At 40.6% G+C, this 26,598-nt stretch overlaps 1 protein-coding gene across 5 annotated transcripts in view; it reads right to left on the reverse strand.

The window, feature by feature from the left end:
- Nucleotides 1-405: 405 nt before the first annotated feature.
- The window catches only part of PRORP (protein only RNase P catalytic subunit), a 136,481-nt gene continuing 110,288 nt past the window's right edge, over nucleotides 406-26,598 (reverse strand). For 2 of the 5 annotated variants that reach the window (XM_057720833.1, XM_057720834.1), the window contains exons 6-9: nucleotides 8,027-8,175; nucleotides 5,445-5,640; nucleotides 3,578-3,839; nucleotides 442-477 (exon numbers count right to left, since the gene is read on the reverse strand). In XM_057720833.1, the coding sequence (XP_057576816.1) occupies nucleotides 3,708-3,839; nucleotides 5,445-5,640; nucleotides 8,027-8,175 (477 nt within the window). In that variant the 3' untranslated portion in view covers nucleotides 442-477; nucleotides 3,578-3,707. Of the gene's footprint in view, nucleotides 478-3,577; nucleotides 3,840-5,444; nucleotides 5,641-8,026; nucleotides 8,176-26,598 lie in introns of all 5 variants that reach the window. The other 3 variants (XM_057720835.1, XM_057720837.1, XM_057720838.1) reach the window with 3 other exon arrangements.

The raw sequence follows: 26,598 nt of genomic DNA on the forward strand, positions 1-26,598 counted from the left end.
GGCTATGTTCCTCTAACTCCCAGTCATTCTCACAACGGTTCCCTTAGATGTTTCTCACTCTACAAATTCCAAATTGTTGAAAGATGGGCAAAGTACCAGATCTAGACTCCATTTAGCTTTGCCCTCAACTATCCCAATAATTTTGATTTTTAGCAAACAAAGATAAGACTCACCACGATGGGCCAGAATTCAGGTGCCTACATAACATAGCCTTCCTTTCCATGCCTGCTTTAGGATGAAGCTATCAGGTAAAAATAAATCTACTGTGAACGTGTGCATTTTATAGTACCTTAGCAGTTTTTTAAAAAGCAAGAAACCTGTTAGAGGACCAGGGAAGCAGTAATTATATTTAAGTACAAACTTCAAGAGAAAAGTTCATTTAATGTGAAGAACAAGGCACCTGAGGTGAGGTAGTCCCAGTGGAGCCCTGACAGAATGAACTCAGGCTTCTCCTTTGAGATTTTCTCTTCACTGGGTCTGAGAACAGCAGGAGGAAAAGAGAGTATATATTCAGGAGCATGCCAGAGGGAAGCACAAAGCACTTTAGACATGCTTTTCAGTGGCAGAGTCAACGCCCTTTCAAAGCCTTCATTTGTTCACGGCTGACTGACTTTAAAGATACTCTCAATCCAGGGCAGGTTTTTAAAGAATTCCTTCTTCCCACTGTGTCTGGGACCTTGAATTAGACAGGTAGCTTTTGTTTCACTCAGGTGATCAGAATGCAAAAGGCAGCCTAAGTGCTGGGTACCAGCTGCCTCCATTCAGAGAATCCCTGCACTTCCTAGGGTCCTGTGTCAGTGTGATTGACTCTGAGCGGGCCCTAGAATTCCCCTACTCCTGGACAAATGACAGATGTACCTCAATTTGCCTCAAGCAGAAATTAGGGTTTTGTTTTGGAATGGTATTAACGAGTTCAAAAGTAATGTAGTTTGGGGCTTCCTAGGTGGCACAGTGGTTAAGAATCCACCTGCCAATGCAGGGGACATAGGTTCGATCCCTGCTCCAGGAAGATCCCACATGCCACAAAGCAACTAAGCCCGTGCGCCACAACTATTGAACCCATGTGCTGCGACTACTGAAGCCCATGTGCCTAAAGCCCGTGCTCTGCAACAAGAGAAGCCACAGCAATGAGGAACCCGTGTATCACAATGAAGAGTAGCCCCCACTCACTGCAACTAAAAAAAGGAAGCCCGCGCACAGCAAAAAAGACCCAACACAGCCAACAAATAAATAAATTTATTTAAAAAAAAAAGTAATGTAGTTTCCCTACCACAATTTTCTACCCTGATGAGCCACTGCGGAAATGTGGGTCCTTTAAGAGGTCGTCCTCCCTGTTCCCTTCCTCTCATTCTCCCCGCCTTCTCTTATGTGGCTAACAAAGTTTCTAAATCTACACACCAGATGCTCTACCATTCAGTCTGTCTGAGTTTTTATGAACTACTCTAGCCTAAATCACAGTGTAAAGTAGAAGAAAGACTATTTGGCTGAGAATCAGAAGAACTGGGTTATGGTTGAAATGTCTCCACTAACTAGCTGTGGGATCCAGGGGAGCCATTGCATCTTCCTGGGTCTGTTCCTCCTCTGTAATATGTGGCTGTTGGACTTTATGTTCTGCAAGGCTCACTCCTGCTCTGAAGTTCTATGATTCTCTTTGTATCCTCCCCCATCTCTATGAGCAACTTGTGAGGAATTTGCATTAAGCTGTCAGACAAGCTTATTTAACAGGTGCTTTTTTCCCTAATTTTCTTAAAACTAGGATAGTTTCTTTTAAAAAAAAAATTTAACTCACTGAAAGCACAGCGCCCTAAGTACATAGTTCATGAAATTTAAAAAATAAGCAGGTTGGGGGACTTCCCAGGTGGCGCAGTGGTTAAAGAATCTGCCTGCCAATGCAGGGGACACGGGTTTGAGCCCTGGGCCGGGAAGATCCCACATGCTGCGGAGCAACTAAGCCTGTGTGCCACAACTACTGGGCCTGCGCTCTAGAGTCCACAAGCCACAACTACTGAGCCCGTGTGCCACAACTACTGAAGCCTGTGCACCTAGAGCCTGTGCTCTGCAACAAGAGAAGCCACTGCAATGAGAAGCCCTCACACTGCAGTGAAGAGTAGCCCCCACTCGCTGCAACTAGAGAAAGCCCACACGCCGCCATGGAGACTCAACACAGCCAAAAACAAACAAACAAATAAATATAGAAATAAAAATAAGCAAGCTGGATTTATGGAAACTTTCTGATTCTCGGCATCTTTCAATGCCCTCAATTTATCAGGCACTTGTCGGGAAAGCTCCTTCCTCTAGGGGGCAGCGGTGCTGAATCCAATAATGGGGTAAGGAGACGAGCCATCCCCTCAAGTCTTTCCTGGCTTGTCTCTGTGCATAACGCACGCCCTACTTATATCCATGCACATGGTTTTATGTAAGTGAGGTCACTGTTTTTTCACATAAATAACTTTTTATGCTAACATACTTTTTTCAGTTATGTTGTTGTAAATGCATCAATTTTAAGTGTTTACTGTGATGAATTTTGACTAATATATACATACCCCTCTGTTAGCACCACCCAGAACTTTCCATCACCCCTACAAAGTTCCCTAGTGCCTTTTTCCTCAGGCAACTGCTATTCTGATTTTTATCACCATAGACTGGTTTTGCCTGTTCTTGAATATCAAACCACATAGTGTGTATAAGGAAAGAACTGTTATGAAGTGTTACCAACATGAATATTTTCAGCTAAAACAAGGATATAAGCTGCCAAATAGAGACAGAGATGTAGAGAACAAACATATGGACACCAAGTGGGGAAAGCAGGGAGGGCTGGGGGGGGGATGAACTGGGAGATTGGGATACCAAACAGTACACTCTAAATATATGCAGTTTATTGTATGTTAACTGTATCTCAAAAAAAGTTCTAAAAAAAAAAAACTATATAAAAAAAGATATAAGCCACCTAGCAAGGGAGTAAAACAGAGGCAACAACTTACTCATTTTGCTAAAGTTAGTCAAACTTGATTAAATGAAAATTAATCTATATACTTTAGAAAGCCCTCATACGAAGTGATGGAATTAACAGTGTTCACAAAATGTTGAATCAGTCTGGAAAAGGCATTATAGATGAAGAAGAAACAATCATAGTCTAAAGAGAAGGAACTGCCCCCTTTCCTCCAACCCAAATCACTGGGTGATAAGTAAAAGCTGCTAATACACCTTTGACTTTTGGGCCAGTTCATCACAGAGGACCACAAGTGATTCAGTGTGGGTAGGAGATAACATGTAGAGGAAGAGATGATATCAGAAATGGAGAGGGGGTTTACAAACAACCCGGAGCCCAGGGCCAGATGGATTGGTTCTGCTATTGTGGACCTGCAAGGATAGCAAAATGGATACCAGAAGACCCTGCTGCCCAAGTAAGTGGAATAGCTGGCCCAATATGAGAAAGGTAGGTACCACTCTGCACTGAGTTCCCCAACTTTGGATAAGCCTCAAATCCTAACAAATGTTAGGGGAAAAAATGTAACCAGTTATGAAAAGATATTACATCTCATTTAAATAAAAAAAATCAATTTATTGATATACAAACCAACTGCACCAAACAGGACAAACTGGATCAGATAGGACAGAAGCGATGCTCTAAACAAGCATCCACTAAAGAGCTCTGATGCCAACCAGGAGGACACCCAAACACAAGTTTAGCTTGGGGGTAAGAGTCTTTACGTCTTCTGGTGAAGGCAAAGCCATTTGGTTGGCACTTCGTAGGAATATCTTTCCACCAGGTCGTCATCATAAGGTATGTGCCATGAGTCTCCAGTTGTTTGCACCACGGTATCATAGCTGAGAATATGCTGTTGAATTAAAAAGGGAACCACACATTGAGAACAACACTAACGGAATACCTGGCCATTTCCCTTTCTTTTCTGACAACTTCTCAGTTTGCTTCAGAGATGTATTCTCTGTCTACTTAACAATGGATTTTCAAAGAGCAGCTAACTCTGTGAAGGTGAATCCTGGGGGTGAGGGCAATGGGGGGGGGGGCAGATAAATTAGGACTTGGGATTAACATATACACACTACTATATATAAAATAGGTAAACAACAAGGACCTATTGTATAGCACAGGAAATTATACTATCTTGTAATAACCTATAATGGAAAAGAATCTAAAAAAATACATATATATGTATATATAAACTGAATCACTTTGCTGTACACTTGAAACTAACACAATATTGTAAATTAACTATACTTCAGGTAAAAAAAAGATGAACCCTATTATTAGGAGTTCCCTTTTTGGAGAGGCTTCATTTTTAAGATTAAGAACTCTCTATAAGAAAAAAATATATAATATATATATATAAAGTATATTCCTTTTTGGCCTTTATTGATTTTGTATGTGACAGAGAAAAATTTCAGCTATACAAAAATAAAGAAATAACACAATGAACTCCTCTGTACCCATCACCTGGCTTCAAACATTATCAATTCATGGCTAATCTTATTTCATTCATTCATCCACACCTCCCCCCACAAGACTACTTTGAAGTGAATCTCAAATATTATATCATTTCTTCTGTAATTCAGTATGTATCTCTGAAAGATAAGGACTTGTTTTGTAAACGTGAGGCATACCATTATTATACTTACGAATTAATAATTCCTTATCACCATCAAATTGCTACTGTTTACATTTTCCCAATTATTATATGTGTGGAACCATATTTTACATTTTATTTGTTTGAATGGGAATTGAAATAAGGTTATTACATTGTGACTGGCTGAATTCTCTCTCAATTCTCTTTTAACCTAGAGCTTCTCTTTTCAGCTCTATTTTTCTTGCAATGTTTTGTTATTGAGGAAATCAGGTCAGTTGTCCTGTACTATTTCCCACAGTTGATTTTGCTGATTGCATCTCTGTGGTAGCATTTGATACCATATTTCCTATAAATGTTGTTTTGTATATTTTTTGACCACTGGACCGTATTTACCATTGGCTAGTGTATTTTTCTGTGGTAACTTGCCTTTAGATTTTCTCCCTTTGCTTTCACACAAGAAGCATCCCTGTACTCATAGGTATTTAAACTAGAATCAGAAAAGAACTCGATTGAGGCTGTGCCACAGAAGTGGATTAAACAGGAAAAAGGAGTTATTTAGCAGAAATAGAAGTATGAGAAACCACAAGAGATGTGGAATTTTGAGCTATTGCAAATAAATAGGAAAATAAAAAACACATGGGGATTTGTAATCGATGACATAATTGAAGTCACAGCTGATGACATTCCAGGTGTTTTCAATATGTCAGTTAACGTGGGGTTGGCAGACTGTGTTTCTAGAATCTGGCTAATGCCAAATACCAAACTAAAACTGAGAAAAATAAAATATTGAGAACCAGTTGCCACATTCTTACTGCATAATTGGCTCTTCTGACATTATGGAGAGAACAGATAACAAACCTGAAAAGTTATTTTTGATCCCGGATGCCTACTAACAATTGCCAGTTGATGTCCCTGCTGCCACTTAAAGAACAGGCGTTGGGTCTTGGCATCACGCAGACAGGCCTTGTGGTCCCGCATCAGATCTTTCGTGATAAACTTGCAGTGGTTCCCCGAATGCAGTGCGGCATACAGAAGGAACGGATCGTCCTCCGAGCTGAGCCAGGCACAAGAAAGGACACAATCAAACACGTGCCCAAAGAGGTAGAGAACAGCGCTTTTCACCGTGCTGTTCACGTCTTACTCTCCTTTCCTCAGAAGTGGTCTGCATTAACTGACATGATCTCGGTGATGCATTTTTCCTAAATCTGCCTCATCCATCACAGAACACACCTTCCCTCCTCCCCTTTCCTCACTCGAATTCAAGAAACATTCATAATTCTAACAGGGCAGGATGACACTTTCTTGCAAAAGTAGGGGGCTGACCTCAAAGCTGAAACTGGTATCTCCAAGCAGCTTCTGGGTAGTCACCCTGATCAGCACCCAAAGGCATCTCTAGCTTGCGAAGAGCCAGGAGCTCAAAGCCTCCAACAGGCCCTCCACACGAGCACTGACTACCTGAATACACATGTGAGCTGCAGACGGCAACATGAGATGTCTCATGCCTTGATCCAAATGATCCGAAGTGGACCCTTTAGAGTCTACCTTACACGGAACTATTTCAAGTGAAATGATAAAGCGACTGGAATCTGTCTTAAAAATCTCCAGGAGAAAGAGAGAAGAAAAGAAAAAAAAGAAAAAACATGGTGGGTATGTGGAACAAGATCAACAAACAATGGTGACTGCTGGAGCTGGATGACAGTCACTTGGGGGTTTGCTGTACTATTCTCTCGAGTGTACGTCTGAACAGGCTTCTTTGGCACATTAGTGGAAAGTCGAGTTAATATTAAAAGTTTAAATATTCAAATCCAAAGCCATAGTAGGTCCCTGAATCAATCTTCACAACTGGGTTTGGAACTTCGGTGTATACAACAAATACTGGCTCCAAACCAAAGTATGAGACCAGTTTCCAACAGGCTTCTTGGTTATAACATTCTTCCACCTAAGAAAAACCATGATGATGGTGACAGCAACAGACATATGCTTTCCATGTACTTGGCACTATGCCAAGAGTTTTACATGTATTATTGAATAAGTGCAAGTATTTTTGCATTTGATCTTCACAACATCCCCAGGAGGGTCACATATGAAGAAAAGAAGATACAGAGAAAAGAAACACTTTCCCAGACAGCAAGTGGCAGGGCCAAGATCTGAACCTGGGTAGATTAACCCCCAAGCCCGCGTTCCTAATGTCTTCGCCACGCTGCCTAAGGTGACTGCATGAAGGGCATTATTATTGCCTTACGGTCTGGGAGAGATGGAAGCACCCCCTCCTATGGATAAAAAAAAAGGACTTAGCTCAAGAAAAACAGGATTTGGTGTGGAATCTCAATGAGGGGTTAGCTTCCAGCTTTATGCATTGAATGCCATTTGACCTTTTTAAGATAAAATGACTTTTATCTCATCTTCAAATCTTGACGTTATGGTCGTATTCAACCTAATGAAACCTAGACTCGGGGCTGAGGCACACTCATTATCCGTGCAAAGTCGGAAATAAACCTTTGTGGGCATAAGCACTATGAAAACCTAAATGCGTGCCAGAAGTTAATACGTGCTGTTGTGGAGCTCTGCTCCTCCTGATCAGCTGCTTTCTTCATACTCTATGGACACTGTATGTGTTGTCGCTGACCGTGTTTTCCACTTTCCTTTGGCTTCATGGGAAGCTGGAGCTCACAGCAACATTCCTTTCACGTTTAGAACAGAATCCAGAGCCCACGAGGTCCTCTCTAATGCTGTCCATCTTCTCTCTGACCTCAGATCTGACTACCTCCCCTCTTGCTGCCCCAGCCCATCCACACTGGCCTGCCCACTTTCCTCATTCCTGCCTCAAGGCCTTCTGATCACCTGCTGTTCCCTCTGCCTGGTGGCTTCTTCCCACCACCCCTCCCCCTTTCTCAAACCACTCACTCCTTCCCTTCAGATCCGCCCCCTCCTGAAGGCCCTTCCTGACCTCTCCATCCACTCCCTCCGACCTACCCACGACCTAGTCCCCTTCCAGCTCCTTACTCTCCTTCACTGTCTTCACAGCTTTGGTCACTGCCTGGAATGACATTACCTGTTTATTTATTTACCTGTTTACATTGCAAGAGGGCAGGGACTTGGTCTTGTTCACTGCCGTTTCTCCAAGAACACAGAAGCTGCTCATATTTGTAAAATATTTGTTAAATGATCTATTTAGGAGTTTATGGCATATGCTCTGTGCACTAATCTCAATTTGGGCTTTAACTCATTTCTCCTTTAACCTGATTTCCTCATCTATTTAAGTTTATCCTGTTGTAAAAACTTTATTTTTGTAAGCTGCCTCAAATCTTCTTTTTTTTCCCCTGGAATGAGGCTGAGTATACATATGTACATACACACATACACTTTTTAAAATGGCAAAAATAGGTAACAAACAGATGACTGGAGCCTAGTGTGATTCACTTAATAACTTCAATACCTACATGTTGTCAGCAAAAAAAAAGCTGGCTTGCTTTTGCATCTTTTCCATCTCATCCTTTCTCCACCAGGAATTCTGCATTAACATATGCTTCCGGCCCAGGACCAGCACTTGAAGATTCTGCTTGGCTAGTTGAGAGACCACATCCAAGAGCTAAAAAACACAAAGCCAGTCCCGGAGAGGGTCAAGGGAAGAATCTCAAGTAAGGAGAGTGATTCTTCCAGATGGTAATCTCAATGGTCAAAAAGTCTTTTCCATTGAAGAGGAGAGAAATTCCTTAAAATAACTGTCCATCGTTGTAAATAAGCCTGAGGAAAATACTCCCTTGTTACAACTTAATGTCTAACACCTGCCCACTGGCCAGGCTACACCGGATACCTGGGGAGGCTTCTAAGCATAGACTAGATGAGTTGTTTTTAAACTGTGTTCCCTAGAGCCCACCGGGATAGAGGTAAGGGGGCTAAGAAGGATTGGGTTTGGTTCCTATACACTCCCAACCTTGCTTCAAACCACACAGCTCAGCTTTTGTATACACTACAGTATTTATACGTTGGTATTCAGCATAGGCTTTTATTTGAATAAAGGGTTCTACTTTTTTTTTAAAGTTTGTAAATGGCCAGAATACTGACTTTTCAGTCAACTTTTCCATGTCGTGATTCTGCTGAGACTGCTACCTTTCACTGAAATCCCGTTTTGCTCCCAAAGGTCTGTCAGTTTCCAGCCTCTAGTTTATTTTCCACTCAGTGAATTTACCCCCCCATTCTCTCCACTTTCCACATGTCTTGCGTGCACGTGAACTCCTCTCAAAAGTTTAGACTGGGATTTTTAGTAACTCTACTGCTTTAGTGAGCTTGTTTACATTCAATCTTTCATAAGGAAAAGTCCATAGATTACTTTCATGTACAACCTATTAAACTAAGCTATGAAGGGATATTACTAAGTATAATATGTAAAAGCTAATGAAAACGATAACAAGTTATATAATAGTGTATTGGAAATATAAAAGTTCTGTCATTTATAAAAATTGCTGGGGGGCTTCCTAGGTGGCGCAGTGGTTGAGAGCCTGCCTGCCAATGCAGAGGTCACGGGTTCGATCCCAGCTCCAGGAAGATCCCACATGCCGCGGAGCAACTAAGCCCGTGTGCCAAAAAAAAAAAAAAAAAAAAAAAAAAAATTGCTGGGCCTGTGAAAATCAAGTTGAAAGTCACTGAAGAAACCCTTGATTTTCTTGGGTCTTGGTTAGAAAAGGCATTTATTTTAGTCTAGTTTCTCTTATTCATAAATTTCTTCCCATGTAGACCTTCAGGATATTATTTAAAATTCTCTAATCAGTAAAATTTCATTTATTTATTTGGTCAGTTGTCAAATATTGCTTGAGTACCTATTACGTCTAATATACATGTAGACTCACTGTTAGTCTAATATTGATTTAGCAAGGGCTGAATTTTTAAATTACTATTTAATGCTTTGGACTTATATATATTTTTGGCCCATCCAACTCCATTACTAATTTTATTATTTTACGGAAAAGGACTTAGTTTTATTATCTCTGACGCTTAGTTCTAGAATTAAGGGACAGAATAGACAGACGTTCGCCACTGAATGTGAGCTGATACTTAAGCAGAGAAGTGTATCAAGACCCGTGTGAGGACTCTGACCCAAAGCTTTACAACTAGTAAAGTAAAATTCTTCCCTTCAAAGCTAGGAATAATGGCTTCTGTGTTCACTCAACAGTTATTTCCCAGACCTCTCTGTGTATAAGGTGCATGGTAGATATCACAGCTTACAAAATTTTGAAAGACATGGCCCCTGCCTTTAGTGAGGGAGTGCCCAATAATTTTCTTACCCAGCTATCAACCTGGGAGGATGTATATGCTGGCTTTACATATACTGGGTACTTAATAAACATTTTCTGATTAGCTAAAGAATATGCCCTCCACTATTTTTAATCTATCATAAAAGTAGCTCAATGGGGACATATGTGTAAATACAGCCCATTCACTTTGTTGCACAGCGGAAACTGCATAACATTGTAAGACAATTATATTCCAATGAAGATCCGAGAAAAAAAAAAGGAGCTCATTATTGAAAACTTGAAAAACATAGACAAGAAGGTGAAAGAAGAAATCACTCATACCTCTCTACTCAAAGACTGTTAACATGTATTTGCCAGTCTACTTATTTTATGCATTTTTATATAATCTTTAAGTTTGGTTCATGGATTCAAACACCTCAAAAGACACTGAGAGTGCATCTCCTTCAAAATGCATTTATAACATTGTTTTCTTAAAGCTATGCTGAGATTACAGATTATTTTCAATGAGCCCAGATACAAAATGGCAACTGGATTCATTAAGAGGAATGATGACTGCTTTCCAAAAATTCCTATATGAATTCCCACAAAGTTATTGTAAAGATACAAAAAAAAAAAAAAAATTCAAACAAAACCAATTTTTGATACTGTTTCTATGCATCCGAGAAGACACGGCTTAAAGAAAAACACAACTGGGTCTTCATACCTATACCTTGGTTTAGATAAATAGCCTTGAGTTTACTCATATTAAGTTAAAGATAGGGGCCCTAGGAAGAGCAGAAACGGCTTAGCTTGAACTACTCTGGGGCACCATCTTGTGGCTGAGAGGTCTCTACTAGTAGCAGCTCTCTGAAAATGATGCAAATAAGGGAGAATAAAGACAGGAAAGGAAGATGAGTGTACGGAATAGAGGCACTTGCCTGAAATTTTGTGGACAATCTAGCTATGAGCCCACTTCCTGTGAGGTAAATTCCAAGGCTGGATCCAGTGAGCTGGGTCAGAGTCATAGGTATACTCAGAATAGTACAGAAAAAGAAAATTCACCTTAATTCTATGTTAGATCAAAAATAAAACTTGGAGAAATTTCCACTTCTGGGAAGATGGAGTGGATGTACTTTTCCCTATTTCTTCCACTATGTACAACTAAAAACCCCAGACGTTATATATAAAACAAACGTAAGACTTTGAAAAGTAGAGACAAAGAGGCAGTCTGGCTAGGGACCTTGGGACATGAGAAATGACATGTTGGTGATTCCTTGGTTTTTCTTTTTGCCTCATATATCCTACACTTGAAGATCAAGAAGCCAGCAACCTGGAAATGCCAATGGATGCAGACAAAAAAATACCAACAAAGGCCAGTTCTCTCTAGCCGAAGGACCAGAAAAGATGCAGTCTAGCAAGACAGAAAACCTGTTAAAGTGAAAACACCAGCAGACTGTGATATGTGTGTGTGTGTATGTGTGTATACACATGTAATACCTAGAGCAACCATTAAAAATGCTATACAAAGTGTATACTCAAAAACACTATGACTAAAAAACAATAACAAAAAATACCCACTATAGACACATAAAAATGGAATTCTAAAAAAAGCTCAAGCAGCCCACAGGAAGGCAGGAAAAATAAAACAGAAACAGAAAACAGAGATGATAGAAAACAAAAAATAAAAGGGCAGGCATAAGCCCTAATATATCAGTAACATAAAATATAAAGGGTTTTAATACATTAATTAAAAGACAGAGCACATATCAGAATTGCATTCTTTTTAAGGTTGAATGGTATTCCACTGTATGTCTATACAACATTTTGTTTATCTATTCATGTCGATGGACATTTGGGTTGTTTCCAAAACCTTCCTTCCTGAACTTATCCTATAATGAGTATTCCTATATACCAGGCATATTGATTATAGCTATCTTGCTTGAAGAACTAGCATAGAACTTCTAATGTCTGTAGACATTAGACCCCAAAGGCTTTACAGTTTTGAAGATCTACAGTCCACACAACCCAGGAAATGCCACAGGCTGCAGGGGGGGGAGATAAAATGTTAAGAATAGGGAAAGGAAGTTACATTTGCTATTTAGGATTACTCAGAAAAGCTCTTGCTCTCATTGGCCTCTCCCACCTCTCAGACAGCTTTTCTACTTCCTGAGCATCCCTTCGCACTTATTTCTAACACATGTAGCTCTGCCAATTGTATTTTTACCCCAAGTTCAGGAACTACCTTTCAGCAGTTCTATGCCAAAAATAAGTCACTTATGAGTAATGTCACTTATGAATTAAAAAAAAAACAAACAAAAAAACCCCTCTTATCTATTCCTATCAGAGACAAACCAAATTAGAAGCCAAACCAGAAAATGTCTGCACCAAATATTAAGGTGCAACTTGTTTTCACTCTTCTGGTTTTTGCAGAATTATGCTTTAGACATCTTAAGGAGAACATCCCAGAGTGGATCTTGGTTTCTCTCGTCAGGAAACTGAGCTCAAGGAAACTCTTCCACATCTCTTTCATTTAAACCTAATCCCTATTCAGAGTCTCAAGGGGAGGACTGGCTTTTCTAGGATATTGACCATTCTGTACACATGGATGTTTGTCACACACTCCTTTATCCTTCCTATGAAGGTCCAGTTTGGTCTCGGATGAACCTTGAAGACAATAAGTGAGACACAAAAGGACGAACATTGTATGATTTCATTTACATGAGTTACCTAGAGTAGTCAAATTTGCAGGAACAGAAAATGGAATGGTGGTTGTCAGGGGCCAGAAGAGGGGGAATAAGGCATTATTGTTTAATGGGTACCGAGTTTCAGTCCAGGAAGATGAAGAAGTTCTGGAGATGGGTGATGTGGATGGCTGCACAGCAATGTAAAGTACTTAATGCCACAGAATTCCACCCTTGAAAATGGTTAAAATGATACACTGTACATTATGTATATTTTATCACAATAAAAAAGTTTATTACAGAAAACTTTAAATATAAACAAAATGTGTCCACCATCCAGCTTCAATAATTATCAGCTCATGGCTAATAATAGGATTATTCTGAAACAAATCCTAGACATCATATCATTTTATCTGTGAATATGTCAGAATGTATTTCTAAATATAAGGACTCAAAAAAATGACCATAATATCGTTATCACATCTAAAAAATTAACAATAGTTCCTTAATATCAAATATACAATCACTATTTATATTTCTCTAGGTTATATATTTAGTTTTTAAAGAAAATCAGGACCTAAAAGAACTCCATACATTGCGATTACTTGATTGCAGTTAAAGAAATGTGGCTGCTAGTCTGATGGAAGTTCCTACATTTAGATTTTGTCAACAGCATCCCTGTGGTACCATGTAACATATTCTCTCATCTTCTATGTTTCCTATAAATTGGTAGTTGGATCTAGAGACTTGATCAGATTCAAGGGTTTTTTTGGTATGTATGAGTATGCGTGTGCATGTGTATATTTAAAATTGTGGCCCTGATAAAGTGAAAAAGTTCATTTATCAAAAATGAATGACAACCTTCTCTGTTAGTCACTAGACAGAGGGTACAGGGGATGCAGATACTGATATAAAGACACATTTATCCCTAGCCTCCAGGAGTTTGCAGTCACATGATTATAATATGACGTCAAAAACGCTAAGAGGGAGGACAGAGAACAGGCACTTAAATCAGACTGGGGGTGGAGACGGTGGTCAGGGAAGTCGCAACAAAGGAAGCCACGGCTGAGCTGAGTTCCCAGATGAATTATCCAGGCAAGGAATGGGAGTTTCCAAGGACAAGCAGCAGCACGTTGAAGGTGGGGGCTCTTCATCAGTGCGCTGAATTCAGGGAACCGCGAGCTGTCAAATGCGGCTCAAGCCAAGGTGTGGGAGGATGACACAGGGAGTGTGAGGAACAAGGCTGGAAATGACTGTAGGGGTCAGATCACAGGGGTCCCTGTAAACTGTGACAGGGAATCTTTTATCACCCGAAAGCAGTGGAGAAAAACAAAGGATTTAAACAGGAATGTGAGAGAGATCACAATTGTGGATTGCAAGAAGGCTGGACTAGAATAGGGAAATCAAAAAAGGGGGCTTCTGCAGTAATTCAGGTAACAGATAATAAGAACTGAAGTGCTGGCAGTAAGGATGGAGAGAAGAGAGTCCTCTGTGAGTAAAGCAGAACTGACCAGACTTAGTCATTGATTGAATGCTGGAGACAGGGAGAGAGATAAACCAAAGAAGAGTTGGACAACTGGATGCATGATGGCAGGAAGACAGGGTCTATGAAAGGAGGCGCTTGTGATATCCCCAGGTGGGAGATGTCCAGTGGGCACCAGTTAGGTGACTCTACCATTTAGGAGAGGGCTTTGGGATAAAATAAAGATTCGAAACACCAGGAAACACACCATGGCAGGAGCCATCAGCGAGTGGAAGAGGTCTAACAGACTCAGAGGGAAAGGAGCAAAGGATGAAAACTGAGGAATCCTATTATTTACAAGAGAGGGTGACAAGAAAAGCCATTAATGGAAGTTGAGGGATGGCCAAAGAGATAGAAGAAAACCCAGGAAACAGTGGTCTCTCAGAAAGACAATCAGGAGCATTTCAAGAAGGAAGGAGAGACGAAGCATCAGCGCTACAGAAACACCAAATGTGGCCTGCACACGGAGGAGGCATTTTGATGATGCCGTGGGGGGCAGGAGGGAGAATTCACTGAGTTTCCTAAACTCTACATCAAGTTGCAGTTTGCTTTGTCCAGAGAGACTCTTACAAGCATGGCTCTTTTTTTGTTTACCAAAAATCACAATCAACTATGCTTTCCATTTCAGATACTGAGTGGTGTGGCCTCTTCAGAAGCTCCAACCTCCCAGAAGCGTCACTGTATAGGGAGGAGGTTTTGGTTTTCTTTTTTTTTAAAGATGGAAGAGACTTGAGAATATTTATATTCCGGTCAGAAAAAGTCAATAGCAAGGTAGAGGCTGAAGATACAGGCACAGAAGGGCTAACTGCGAGAACAAGGTTCTGAGAAAGGGGGAGAATCTAGAGAACAGGCGACGAGAACACCTCTTGCACTGAGGTGAGTTTGATCACAGACTCGCTGGTTTGATTGTGTGGTTGGTGATGTGTCTGGTGGATAGGTCAACATGTGAGGTCACTCCTCCCGAGAGCCTTCATTTTCTGTGCATGACAGGTGAGTCACTGGCCCAGGGAGGCTGGAGGGAGGGGTGGAGGAGGCTCGAGTGCTGCCTGCATACAGAAGAGATGCAGCTGGTGTGAGACAGGGAGTGGAAGCTGAGCAGCAGACAGAAAAGCGCATAAGAGCTCAGGCGAGGCTGCAGACGGCAGCAGGGGAGATAACAGGGAGATTTACAGCCCTCAGCGTCATGGCTGCAGTCAGGGATAACGATCGATGGATCAACTGCCCCTTGCTCCACGTAAACATCTGGTCAAAAGGCACTTCCAGGTGGAACCATAATGGAAACATCAATCATCTAATTTCATTCTCCCTATCTATTTACTGTTAAAGATACCAGTCCAAATTGATATTTACATCAGTACAGGATCTGTGGTTTGGGGTTCTGGCCTAAGTCAGGAATTCCAAATTCCTATCTCATTTATTTGTTCAGATCTCTCTAAACTGTGAAAAAGGTACCCCTCACCCTCCTTAACAGTGCTGTCATTTATCAAGTCCCATCAACAAGGCATGTAAATGTCGTCCACTCACGCAGTTTCTATATGAAAAGGTTTTTGGAGAAATGATCTCAAAACCACCTGGCTTTCAGGGCAGGCTCTCTCTGACAACGTCTCTTCCTTTCAGTGACTTCAGGAAACAGCTAGGGGTCTATTTGATAAGGTGGTCCCAGGGCAGTGCTGAAGTACGTTTCCTTCCTCAACTGCCTCTCTCTTCACCTTCTGACCAACCTCCCCCCTTCAATGAATCGGTGAGAGAGCTGTGAGAAGCTCTGCTTCGCCTCAGGAGCAGGGCCCCCAGTTCTCTTCTGCTAGTTACAGCCCAGCGCTCCATGGGCACGGCACCCAGGGTCATTCCTGGCAGCTTCTGATGCTGTTATTTGATGTGTGAAATGAATGAGTGTCAATTGCTCTTCAGGAACCAAGGAAAGTTCGGAGATTCTTGCACTCAGCCCTGGACAGTTTTCTTTAAAGGATCTGATGTAGAAGGGGAGCTTGATTAACGTGGAATCATTCTCCCTGGAAACAGTCAGAAGCTGTTATAGGTGCAAATTGCAACCTGGTAGCATGTTTGAGGAGCAGGGCCTCATGCGCTTGATGGGTCTAAGCTTTTGTAGGCCTCACTTTTCTCAGATAAAAAACATGCAAGTGCTCACCCCAAGGAGGACATGAAGTGATTTCATCTTTGACCTGCCCCCTCTTTACACACACACACACACACACACACACGCACACCCCTGTAGTTCAGCACCTGAGCTGGGAAAGGAGAGCAGATTAATTTTAAACAGAATGTTGATGTCAAAGAGACTATTTTCTAGTTATTTATAAGTGGAGAAACTTAAAATTCCATAAAAAACAGAAGAGAAATTCTTAAAATAACCCCAATAGCCTACATACTTTTCCAACATGAAAAGATACCGATTACACACCAGTTACACACTGGTCCTTTGGTACACAAAAGCCAGGAAACACATGTTCACTTTTTATGCTATTGCTTCATTAAAGACAACCTCACGATAATGTGAGGCTTGAACTAGGATGGATGGGTGGGGGGGAGCGATTCCTATTTGAGTCTGGGTGTATTTCAGGATATGATGGGGTTAAGTCAAAGGCAGACGAGAAAGCAAGAAAAGAAAGACTCTGGATTCTTCTCTTTCATGCACTAAATAATTCTGACAATTGTTTCCTATAAACTAAGATAAAATGAAACCACTTCAGGGCACAATGATTGATGAACTCCATGGAGGCAGTGTTCTCAGACTCAGAAGACCACAAACAGGGTTTATAACTAATGTACTGTGCTCTCTGCATAGTTTACAGCAGAAGAAACACAGGAAGTCATCACTTATCTTAGAACAATGGAGTTTTCTACTTGTTTCTATGTTTCTACAGTCTGCAGGTAAGCTAACATCTAGTTTCATTCCTTTCTTTGTCTTTGTTCCTTTCAGTTTTCTCTTGAACCACATTTTGGGAAGAGAATCCCTGTCTTAGAAATAGTCCTCAAGTGACTGCTGTATTTAACATTTTCCTGTGTATCTCTGGAAATGTCACCAAGAAGGAGACTGCAGGAAACCCACCAAGGTTGTGGCTCAAGGCTTCTCATCGTGTTTTCATATGTTGGCTACTCACTGGTACAGTCTCAGCCTCAGTTCTACGTTTGAGAGTTACTGCTGTTTGCCAGACAGAGTGGAAGGGAGAAATATCACTCTTTATTTGAAGAAGGTGAATGATATTTCTTTGCTGGAACTGTTCAAGTGCTGTATACCATGTAAGATCCAGATGAGCATTTGATGAGGATGGGAATATTGGAAGAAGGTGAGAAAAGGAAGTGTTTTAGAGAAGTAGCAGAAGCTGGGGCGAGGAGGGAGAGGGAAGCTTTCACTGGGCAGTATTCAAAAGAGTGGAAACTCCGTAAGCCTGGTGGCAGAGTTCCAGAGAGGAGAGGCTGACACTGAGCTGGAGTTCTGCTCCCACCTCTGGGACCATGTGCTTTCAGCACAGATTTAAAAGTCGATGACTGAGTCCATAAAGCTCTTTGAATCTCTTGGAAGAAAGTATATACACAAAACACTACTACTTTATTATGATGTCATAAACGATCTCACTGGTTTACATGAGACTCACCGTGTGCTATATGCTGCTTTTGTCAGTCATTGATATTTTAGGGAGATTTCAATGACCTCATGTTGTCTTTAGTCAATGAAACAATTCTAGTGAGGAAGAGAAATGCACCTCCTGCGTTGGGAACATCCTGTCAAGTGTGGGATGTGTTTCCTGCATGCCATGTCTTCTCTGATGCCATTAGCACCCACACAGTTATCCAGCCTTTTAGAAGATGATTAAACTATTGGTCTGGATGGATTTCCCCAGCCAGCTGAGGGTCAGAACTGTCTAGAAGACAGAAGATTTGCCTCCTGACTCACAGTGTGACTTTTCTCCAAATATCTGCATGCATTCTTTGGTCTTTTTAGTTTTTCTGTAAAATGTCTGTGTTTCCTTTAGAATTGTGAGGCAGGAAAGGATAATATTTTGAAGACTGAAAACTAATTTCAGGAAGATTAAATTAACTTATTCTGATGCATATTAATTTCCACTTTTAGAAGTTAATTAAAAACTTCTCCCAGGGTTCTAGATCCAGTCCATGTACAAGGAATAATTTGCTCACACTGGGAAAGTATGTAAACACTTTCAAGCTCATAAGCCAGCATTTAATGACTAAAAGAGAAAGAATGAGCAGGGTTCTAGAGGACTGAAAATCTGTGCAGCCTCTCCATGGCTGTGCTGCTTCACACAGCTTTTGTCTCGTATGTACAGAGCCACACACAATTGTACACTATAGCAATTGGTTTTGTTTTCTGGAACAACCCTGTCAGTTCCAAATATATAAAAGACCTAGGTATATAAAAAAATTACCTTGGACATCTCCAGTTAACGTTCCAAGCCAACTATCTGTGCAGTAGAAGGGCTTACACAGTAAATAAAACTAATAGAGACATAAAAGAGACTTTTCCAATTTATACCTACTATTTAATAGCATAGTGATTAAGTAATAAAATAATTGGAGGGTGAGTGAAAAATTATCCACACTCCGGTTATATTAAAACTTCTGTTGGCCACACTGTCTTATCAGCACTTTCCGTTCAAGGCTACTGTCTCCCCAGTCACTGCTGTGCAGGTGTGAACGTGTTACATCAGTTCATTTGTAACTGCAGTGCGAGCAAAAATGGATGCCCCACTTGTGATTTGCATGAAATAAGAGCAGTGTGCAGTGATTCGTTTTTTGTGGTCTGAGGGTGTACCTGGTGCCATTATTTATTGAAGACTTTGTGCGCAGTATGGAGAAAGTGTTTTGTTGCAAAGAAGTGTGTATGAATGGATCAAAAAGTTCAAGGAAGGTTGCACAAGTGTTAGCCATCAAGAAGAAGCCGAGTTTACTTCTGATGAAGAAGTGAAGACAGCAGTGCATTCATGGCTCGCAGCTCAGCCTAAAACATTTTTTAATGAGGAAATACAAAAGTTTGTTGACAGATGGACAGAGCGTATTGAAAAGTGAGAAGAATATGTTGAAAAATGATGTATTTGTCTTTTCTAAAAGTTAATTAAAATAAATTCTACAGCCAGAACGCAGATAATTTTTGACTCACCCTGGTAATATAGTAATTGTAATTAAGAGCACAAGCTTTAGCATCTGGCTGCCTCAGTTAAAATTCTGGTTCTATGAGGTCAGAGCTGTGTGACCTCTGTTACATTTCCTCTTTGAGCCTCTGTTTCATCATTGTTAAAATGGAGATACAAACTGGGTTATTATGAGGATTTTTTTTTTTAATCTTTACTGGAGTATAATTGCTTTACAGTATTGTGTTAGTTTCTGCTGTAAAACAAAGCGAATCAGCTATATGTATACATATATCCCCATAGCCCCTCCTTCTTGAGCCTCCCTCCCCCCCTCCCTATCCCACCCCTTTAGGTCTTCACAAAGCATCAAGCTGGTCTCCCTGTGCTCTGTAGTAGCTTCCCACTAGCCATCTATTTTACATTTGGTGGTGTGTATATGCCAATGCACTCTCTTACTACATCCCAGCTTCCCCTCCTTCCGGTGTCTCAAGTCCATTCTCTACATCTGCATCTCTATTCCTGCGCTGCCACTAGGTTCATCAGTACCATTTTTCTAGATTTCATATTATGAGGATTAATTTAGATACATGCAGATACAAAGCACATGGAAAAGTATTCAATAAATATTAGCTATTATTAGACAGTACAGCCTGGATTAGTAAATTTAGCCCTTCCAAGCCCTACTGTTCTCCCTCACCCCACCCCCTGCCAAAAAAAAAAGGACAAGGAAAGGAAAGAATAAAATTTAAAAAGAGAAAGAAAAGAGAGATTCTTTTGGTATTATCACAGACGGGTGATTTTTGTGTTAATCTCTCAACATGTTAAGAGTAAAACAAACTTTCAGGTTTAGAAGGCAAAAAGAACACATACATCTAACCGTAATCCCACTTGACACCGCCACTAAAACTATAATACGGAGTCTTTCTAAAATGACAAACCCACAGAAACTTGGAGAATTAGGAGGGGAGACAACAGCAGTAAAATCTGGAAGCTGGAAAGCAGGCAGACAAGTGGTAACAGACCCTGCAGATCCAACAGAGTCAACTTTGAAGAGGGGTCAGCTACGATCCAACCCAGCCTCTCAAGTCTCCAGAGGTGAAAGCAAAGGGGTGAGGCTAAATGGGGGTGTGTGGTTAACTAAGGAGAAGCGGGTACAAGCTGCTAAAGAAGCATCAGATTCCTAGGTTTGTGTGCCCCCCACGCCCATCCATATTGCTTCTGCTGTGGTCGGGGAGAGAAGTCTGAAGATTCACTACTTGGATGTAGTACATCAGAGGAACTCTAGACTGGCGTACCAAGCATTTGTGACAGTGTGATCACCCTACTGCAGTAGGGATTAAGTGAATGCATGCATATTGAATGCAAAATGAAGAGAAACTCGGATTTTCCCCCCTACTTGGCTTGCAGAATGCTGGTAGGAAGGCCTTTACCCTGCAGTCAAAAGACTGGAAACTCTCCTTTGGGGAATCTGACTAGCGAAAGAGGAAAAAACCCTAAAGATTCTGATTATGGGGAATTCCCCAACAAATGAACCACTCAGTTCACCAGGCCGGTGAAGTCAACCGCAACAAGCCCTACTTACACACTTAGAGCTTCCAATCAGCTCTTTAGATCATGTTTAATCATAGCGGACAGCAAAGAATTATCAGACAGCTGTGGAGAGCCTGTGAAATGGAAGAGTCTAAAACAAACAAAAACCTGAAAATGCAAACACTATAAACAGGAGAAGGCAAAACCCCCACAAAAACTTCTCATAAAAATCCTATGAGACAACATAACACATTCAGAAACAGACTTTTTTTTAAAAGGAAGAGAATAAAGAAAAGCCCTTGAGAATTAAAACATGACTGCCATCATGAATAATAATAATAACAACAACAATAATAATAAAAACTAATAGGAAGAGAACATTGAGGTAGCCTCCCAGGAAAGGAGCAAAGAGATAAAAAATAAGAAATTTAGAGGACTAGTCTGGGAGGTCTGACATCTGAGTAACGGAGAGGAGAGAGAACAGGGAAAACAGAGAGAAAGGAGCCATCAATGAAATAACTGAAGACCACTTTCCCAAACAGAAAGATAGGAGTTTCTAGAATGAAACAGTCCATTGCATATGCAACTTAATGGATGGCAAACAGACGATACCAATTTGTTCTACTGTAAAATTTTAGAACACCAGAGACAAAGAGACGATTCTAAAAGCTTGCAGAGAGAGTAAGAGAGAGGGAAAAAAAAGCAGATTATACAGAAAAGATCAGGAATCAGGACAGCTTCATCTTCAGACTTCAAGGGTAACTCTAGAAACATGATACACTGTCTATTTATTTATTTATAAAGAACTTTTATTGAGATATAATTGACATACAATAAACTGCATATACTTAAAGTATACAATTTGATTTCTTTTTTCTTATTAGTAATGTATATATAGCAATCCCAATCTCCCAATTCATCCCACCCCAATCCTCCCCCAACCCCTTTCCCCCCTTGGTGTCCATGCGTTTGTTCTCTACATCTGGATACACTGTCTTTAAAATTCTGAAAGAATGTATCTCCAGGGGGCTGGCATCTAATAGTGACAATACTGCCCTTTCATCACACAGCTGGGGTTGGGTTTGCTACTAAGGTTTTCAAACCTAAACAACAAAAAGCAAGAAAATTATTTACACCATAGTCAGGGTGGTGTTACCTGGCTGGGGTTGGGGTTGAGTAGGGGAAAGAAGAGGTTAGGAGAAGAAAGAAGAGGTTAATTAGGGCACATAGGGAGCTTCTTAACCCAATTGGTGGGTACAGGTGCGTTAGTTTTATTATTAGTCTTTGCATTATACATTTACATCTGAAGTCTTCTTTATACACGATATGTTTTACACACACACACACACACACACACACACACACGCGCCTTGTATTATGAACATATGAAGCTGCCAACATTCTACCACTTCTGAAGTACAAAAATAGTAACCTCATGGGTTTAAAATGACAGTTCAGGTTCAGCAGTGTACCTTGTGCCCTAGAGGCAAGTTAAGAGTCTAAGTTTCCCCACAGGCAAAATGCAGAGTGAAAACAACAACAAACAAACAAAAACCCCAGAGGATTTCTTAAGAGTAATGAACTCTCATAACTGTGTAACTCTCCTATTGTGTATGCACAATACAATAATTCCTGTCCTCTAAAAAGTTAAAATGTAAGACTTGAATGGGGAAATTCCTTTGTGTTTCCCAGAGCAAAGATCTGGCAACTACTATATTCACATAACTATAGTTTAATGTAATAATATAACAGCGAGGACTTAGGAACAGTTTTTAGAAATCCCCAAACCCTCACACTTCCCTCACTTCTGCTTTTCTGAGCAGAAATGGGGACACAGAAACTGGAAATGACAGGAAGCAATAATGGGGATGTGATGTGAGGGACAGATGTGAGAGAAGGAATTAGATATAAAAGGAGACAAGTGTACTTGCTGTTCTCTAGTCAAGGTGGAGACATGGGTGGACCGAGTGGGTTCTTGGGAGAAGAGCTGTTTTGAGGCTCTTTTTTCAGGCATACAGATTAAAAATTCACATAAACCAGAAGGTAGAATCTTCAACTTGTCTCCCTTTAGCTCTGATTTATGGGGCAAATATGATGCATCAGAAGCACCTCACGTGTCTTTATATCCATCATCACTTCGTCCTCACAGATGCCTTATGAATTTGGTAGCATTGTTACCACCCTGCTCCAGATACCTTTTTAATGTGAGGTAACTGAGGCTCAGTAAGGTTAAGGTTAAGGTCAAGGTTAAGGTTAAGGTCAAGCACTCTGTTTCAAAAACTTTTATTTTTCACAGAGGCCAAAGCAGAAGACCCGTGGTTTCCCTTAGACAAGGCAGGACAATTCATGTGAACAGGAAACTTGTTTCAATGTGACATGCCACTGAGTTGATATGACACTGATATAGCTTCACTGCCATACTGCAATTACCGTATGAAATGCAGAAGAAATAACATGTCATGTATCTGTCACCGGTTGAAGGGAACAAGCATCCTGTTTATAAGACATAGACCAGGCACCTAATTCTTAAATATACTGCCCTTGGCAGTCACTGCAAGAAAATAATTCTATGAACTGTCTTAGCTCAGGCTGCCATAACAAAATACCACAGGCCAGGTGGCTTAAACTACAGAAATTTGTTTCTCACAGTTCGGGAGGCTGGAAGTCTGAGATCAGGGCACCAGCCTGGTCGGGTTCTGGTGAGGGCTCCCTTCCTGGCTTGCAGGTGGCCACCATTTGCTGTGTCTTCACACTGCAGAGAGAGCAAGTTCTGTGTCTTTTCCTCTTCTTATAAGGACACTAATCCCACTAATCCCTTATAAAGGTCCCATCCTCAGGACCTCATCTAAACCTAACCATTGGGAGTTACAGCTGCAACATATAAATTTGGTGGGGGTGTACAATTCAGTCCATAGCATGAATCATACAGTCTTTCTTATCCTTCATCCATTCATTGCCTGATCTAACCAACTCATAACGTGCCGCCAAACTGACATTCAAATGCTGAGAAGAAAAGGAGCTCCGATTTGATCATTTGCTTTAAAAAATACTTTTGTTTTCAGGGAAGCAGAACACCTCTGAAAAAAGCACTGGATGCAGATTCAGTGTGGTACTAGAGAGTTGTTACCTCTCTGCAAGTCACTTTTAGCTTCTGAATCACTTTCCTCATACATAAAATGACAAAAATGTAACTATTTACTCCATAGAAATATGTGAGGATAAAATCAGATAATATCTATGAAAGGGCTTGGTAAGCTGTGAAAGACTACACATAGTTATTGTCAGGCCATGAAAGCACAAAGTGTGGTACATTTATATATAGCTTTGATATGCCCTAAAAGATTAAGATTTTAGGAGAATTAAGACGTTTTCCTGAAAATAAAGTTGACATATATTTTCAAAGATCTTTTCCTTTTAATTCCTTGACTTTAGCACATTCATTTCTTCTTTCTTAGTTCCACTGTCATTACTTTAGTTCAGGTGCCATGAAGTCTCCTGACAGGAGGAACCTGGTTGGGAGACCAGAGATTACTTTTCCTACAGCATTGCTTTCTTTGCATCATTTTCCTATTCATCCCAATTTCTGGGATTGGTAGGCTGTCCTAACCTGCAAGGGTGAACACATCCAGAGAACTACTTGGGGAGGGGAGGGCTAGACATGTGGGTTTGGAAATTACAACTGCATACGACAGGCATGGTAGGTGTGACAGAGCGGGAAGACCATGGACTTTGAGTCAGATTGGCATTTGAATTCTGGATCTGCTATTTGTATTTATGACCTCTGGGAAGTGACTTACTTGCACCTCAGTTCTCTCATCTATAAAATGGAAATTTAATTGCTTACTTCATAGGGTTGCTTAAGCACAGTATCCAACTTTAATAATGCGTACGTTTTAGTTCTGTCCCTTCACATAAAACAGACAGAAAAATAAGATGTATTAAGAAAAGCAAAACGGTTATGCACTATATGTTTACTTTTGTTTGCTTCACTTAATAAGCAGATGTTACACCTAATTTTAAAGTTTAAGAAGATAAAAAGGCTAAATTGGAAAGTGGAATCATTTAACAAAAATTCATTTGACCAAAATAAATCTTTTAATACATTCAGCTATCTCCCAGGTCAAAACATAAAATGTAAATCTACAGTCAAACCGTAAATCTATTTAAGTTTGAGAGTTGGATGATCATTTCGGCCTATGGAATAGGATGGATTTGAAAGAAAGAAACTGGAGATGAGAAACCAGTTAGGAGGGTATCGTGGGTATTTAAACAGAGCTAATAAAGATCTGATGAGAGGGCTAGGGAATAGCAGGAGAAGAGAGAACTGATTTGAGGAATAATTAGAAGGAAAAAATGGCAAGACTTGGTAAATGACTGGAAAGAGGGAAGAGTCGCAGATCACTCCCAGGTTTCTAGGGTGGATGGATGGAAGAATAGTGGTACCATCTGTAGGTGGAGCGGTCTGGAAGAAAGATTCTGAGTATGGTTTTGGATATAATTAGTTTTAAGTACTTGTCTAGACTAGAGATGAAGATTTGGAACTTGACAGCATACAAAGTGGATGAGATCAATCACGGTGGAGCCTGAGACAGAGCCTCAGGTAATACCAACATTTGAGGGGAAAGAGGAACTAAAAAATAAGCCAGAAATGACAAGGAATGGTCAGAGAGTACAATGAAAAGGATAAGAGTATGGACTCACAGAATTCAAAGACAGTTTCAAGAAGAGAATAAGTAAAGTATTAAATACTGAGAAAAGGTATGAATATTTCCATCTCACCTTAAATTTATGTGTTGAAACCTAATCTCCAGTGTGATAGTATTTGGAGGTGGAGGTTTTGGGGAAGTGTTTAGGTCACGAGGGCAGATCCCTCGTGAAAGGGACTAGTGCCCTTATAAGAGGGGCCCAAGAGAGCTCTCTTACCCCTTCTGCCAGGTGAGATGAAAAGATGGCTGTCTATGAACAAGGAATCAGGCCCTCACCAGACACCAAATCTGCACTGACATGATCTTGGACTTTCTCAGCCTTCAGAACTGTGAGAAATAAATGTTTTTTTATTTATAAGTCACCCCGTTTATGATCTTTTTGTTATAGCAGCCCAAACTAATACAAGGACTAAAATTTGTCCACCGGAATTGGTAATTAGGAAATTACTGATAGCCCGAGCGAGAGCAGTTATAACGGAGTGATGGGGGCTACACCATCCCTTAGGGGTTAAGGAATAAATGCGTAGCAAGAAAAAAACTGTATGCCAGTCTCTTGAGAAGTTTAGATGAGGAGGAGAGAGACTAGAGCAAGCTAGCTGTTTATGAATTAGTGATTAAAGGAGTGGTAATCCAAGAGATCAGAGGATCAGAAAAGCACATCACAAATAGCCCAGAGTGGTATTTCAAGAAAGAGGGGATAAACAGATCTGCTACAGAAGAAAGAACACAGATTTTGGAATGAGGTATGTTTATTCCTCAAAGTGACTTTGTCACTTACTGGCTATGAGACAAGATACTTAACCCTTTCTGAGCCTTAATTTTCTCATTCTTAAGAAGAGAACTCCACTACCTATGGGACTGTTGTGAGAACTAAATGAGATGCTACATATCAAAGTATCTAGCACGGGCATCTTCTGCTTGATACACAGAAGGTACTCAACAAATGTGAGCTCCCATTTCCCCACAGAAGTCACTGGTAACACTGAAGAGTGTCACTTCAATTTAAGCAGTGAAGATGTATGCTAAGTTGCCCAAGGTTAAGGTATTCAGTTTTGAAATATTAAAAATAGGAACAAGAATCCAAAGAGGAAAGGATTTGAGAGCATTAACCACGTCTGAAGTCTAAAAAGGATGAACCAAGTGAAGTACCAAGAGGGAAGGGAGGTTAGGGGAACAGGAGCCCTCATGTCCCATATGTGATTCGCACATGTCCAAAAATTACTTGAAATAGACGTCC

This window comes from Hippopotamus amphibius, chromosome 2 (assembly GCF_030028045.1).
Source record: "Hippopotamus amphibius kiboko isolate mHipAmp2 chromosome 2, mHipAmp2.hap2, whole genome shotgun sequence".
Taxonomy (NCBI): Eukaryota; Metazoa; Chordata; class Mammalia; order Artiodactyla; family Hippopotamidae; genus Hippopotamus; species Hippopotamus amphibius.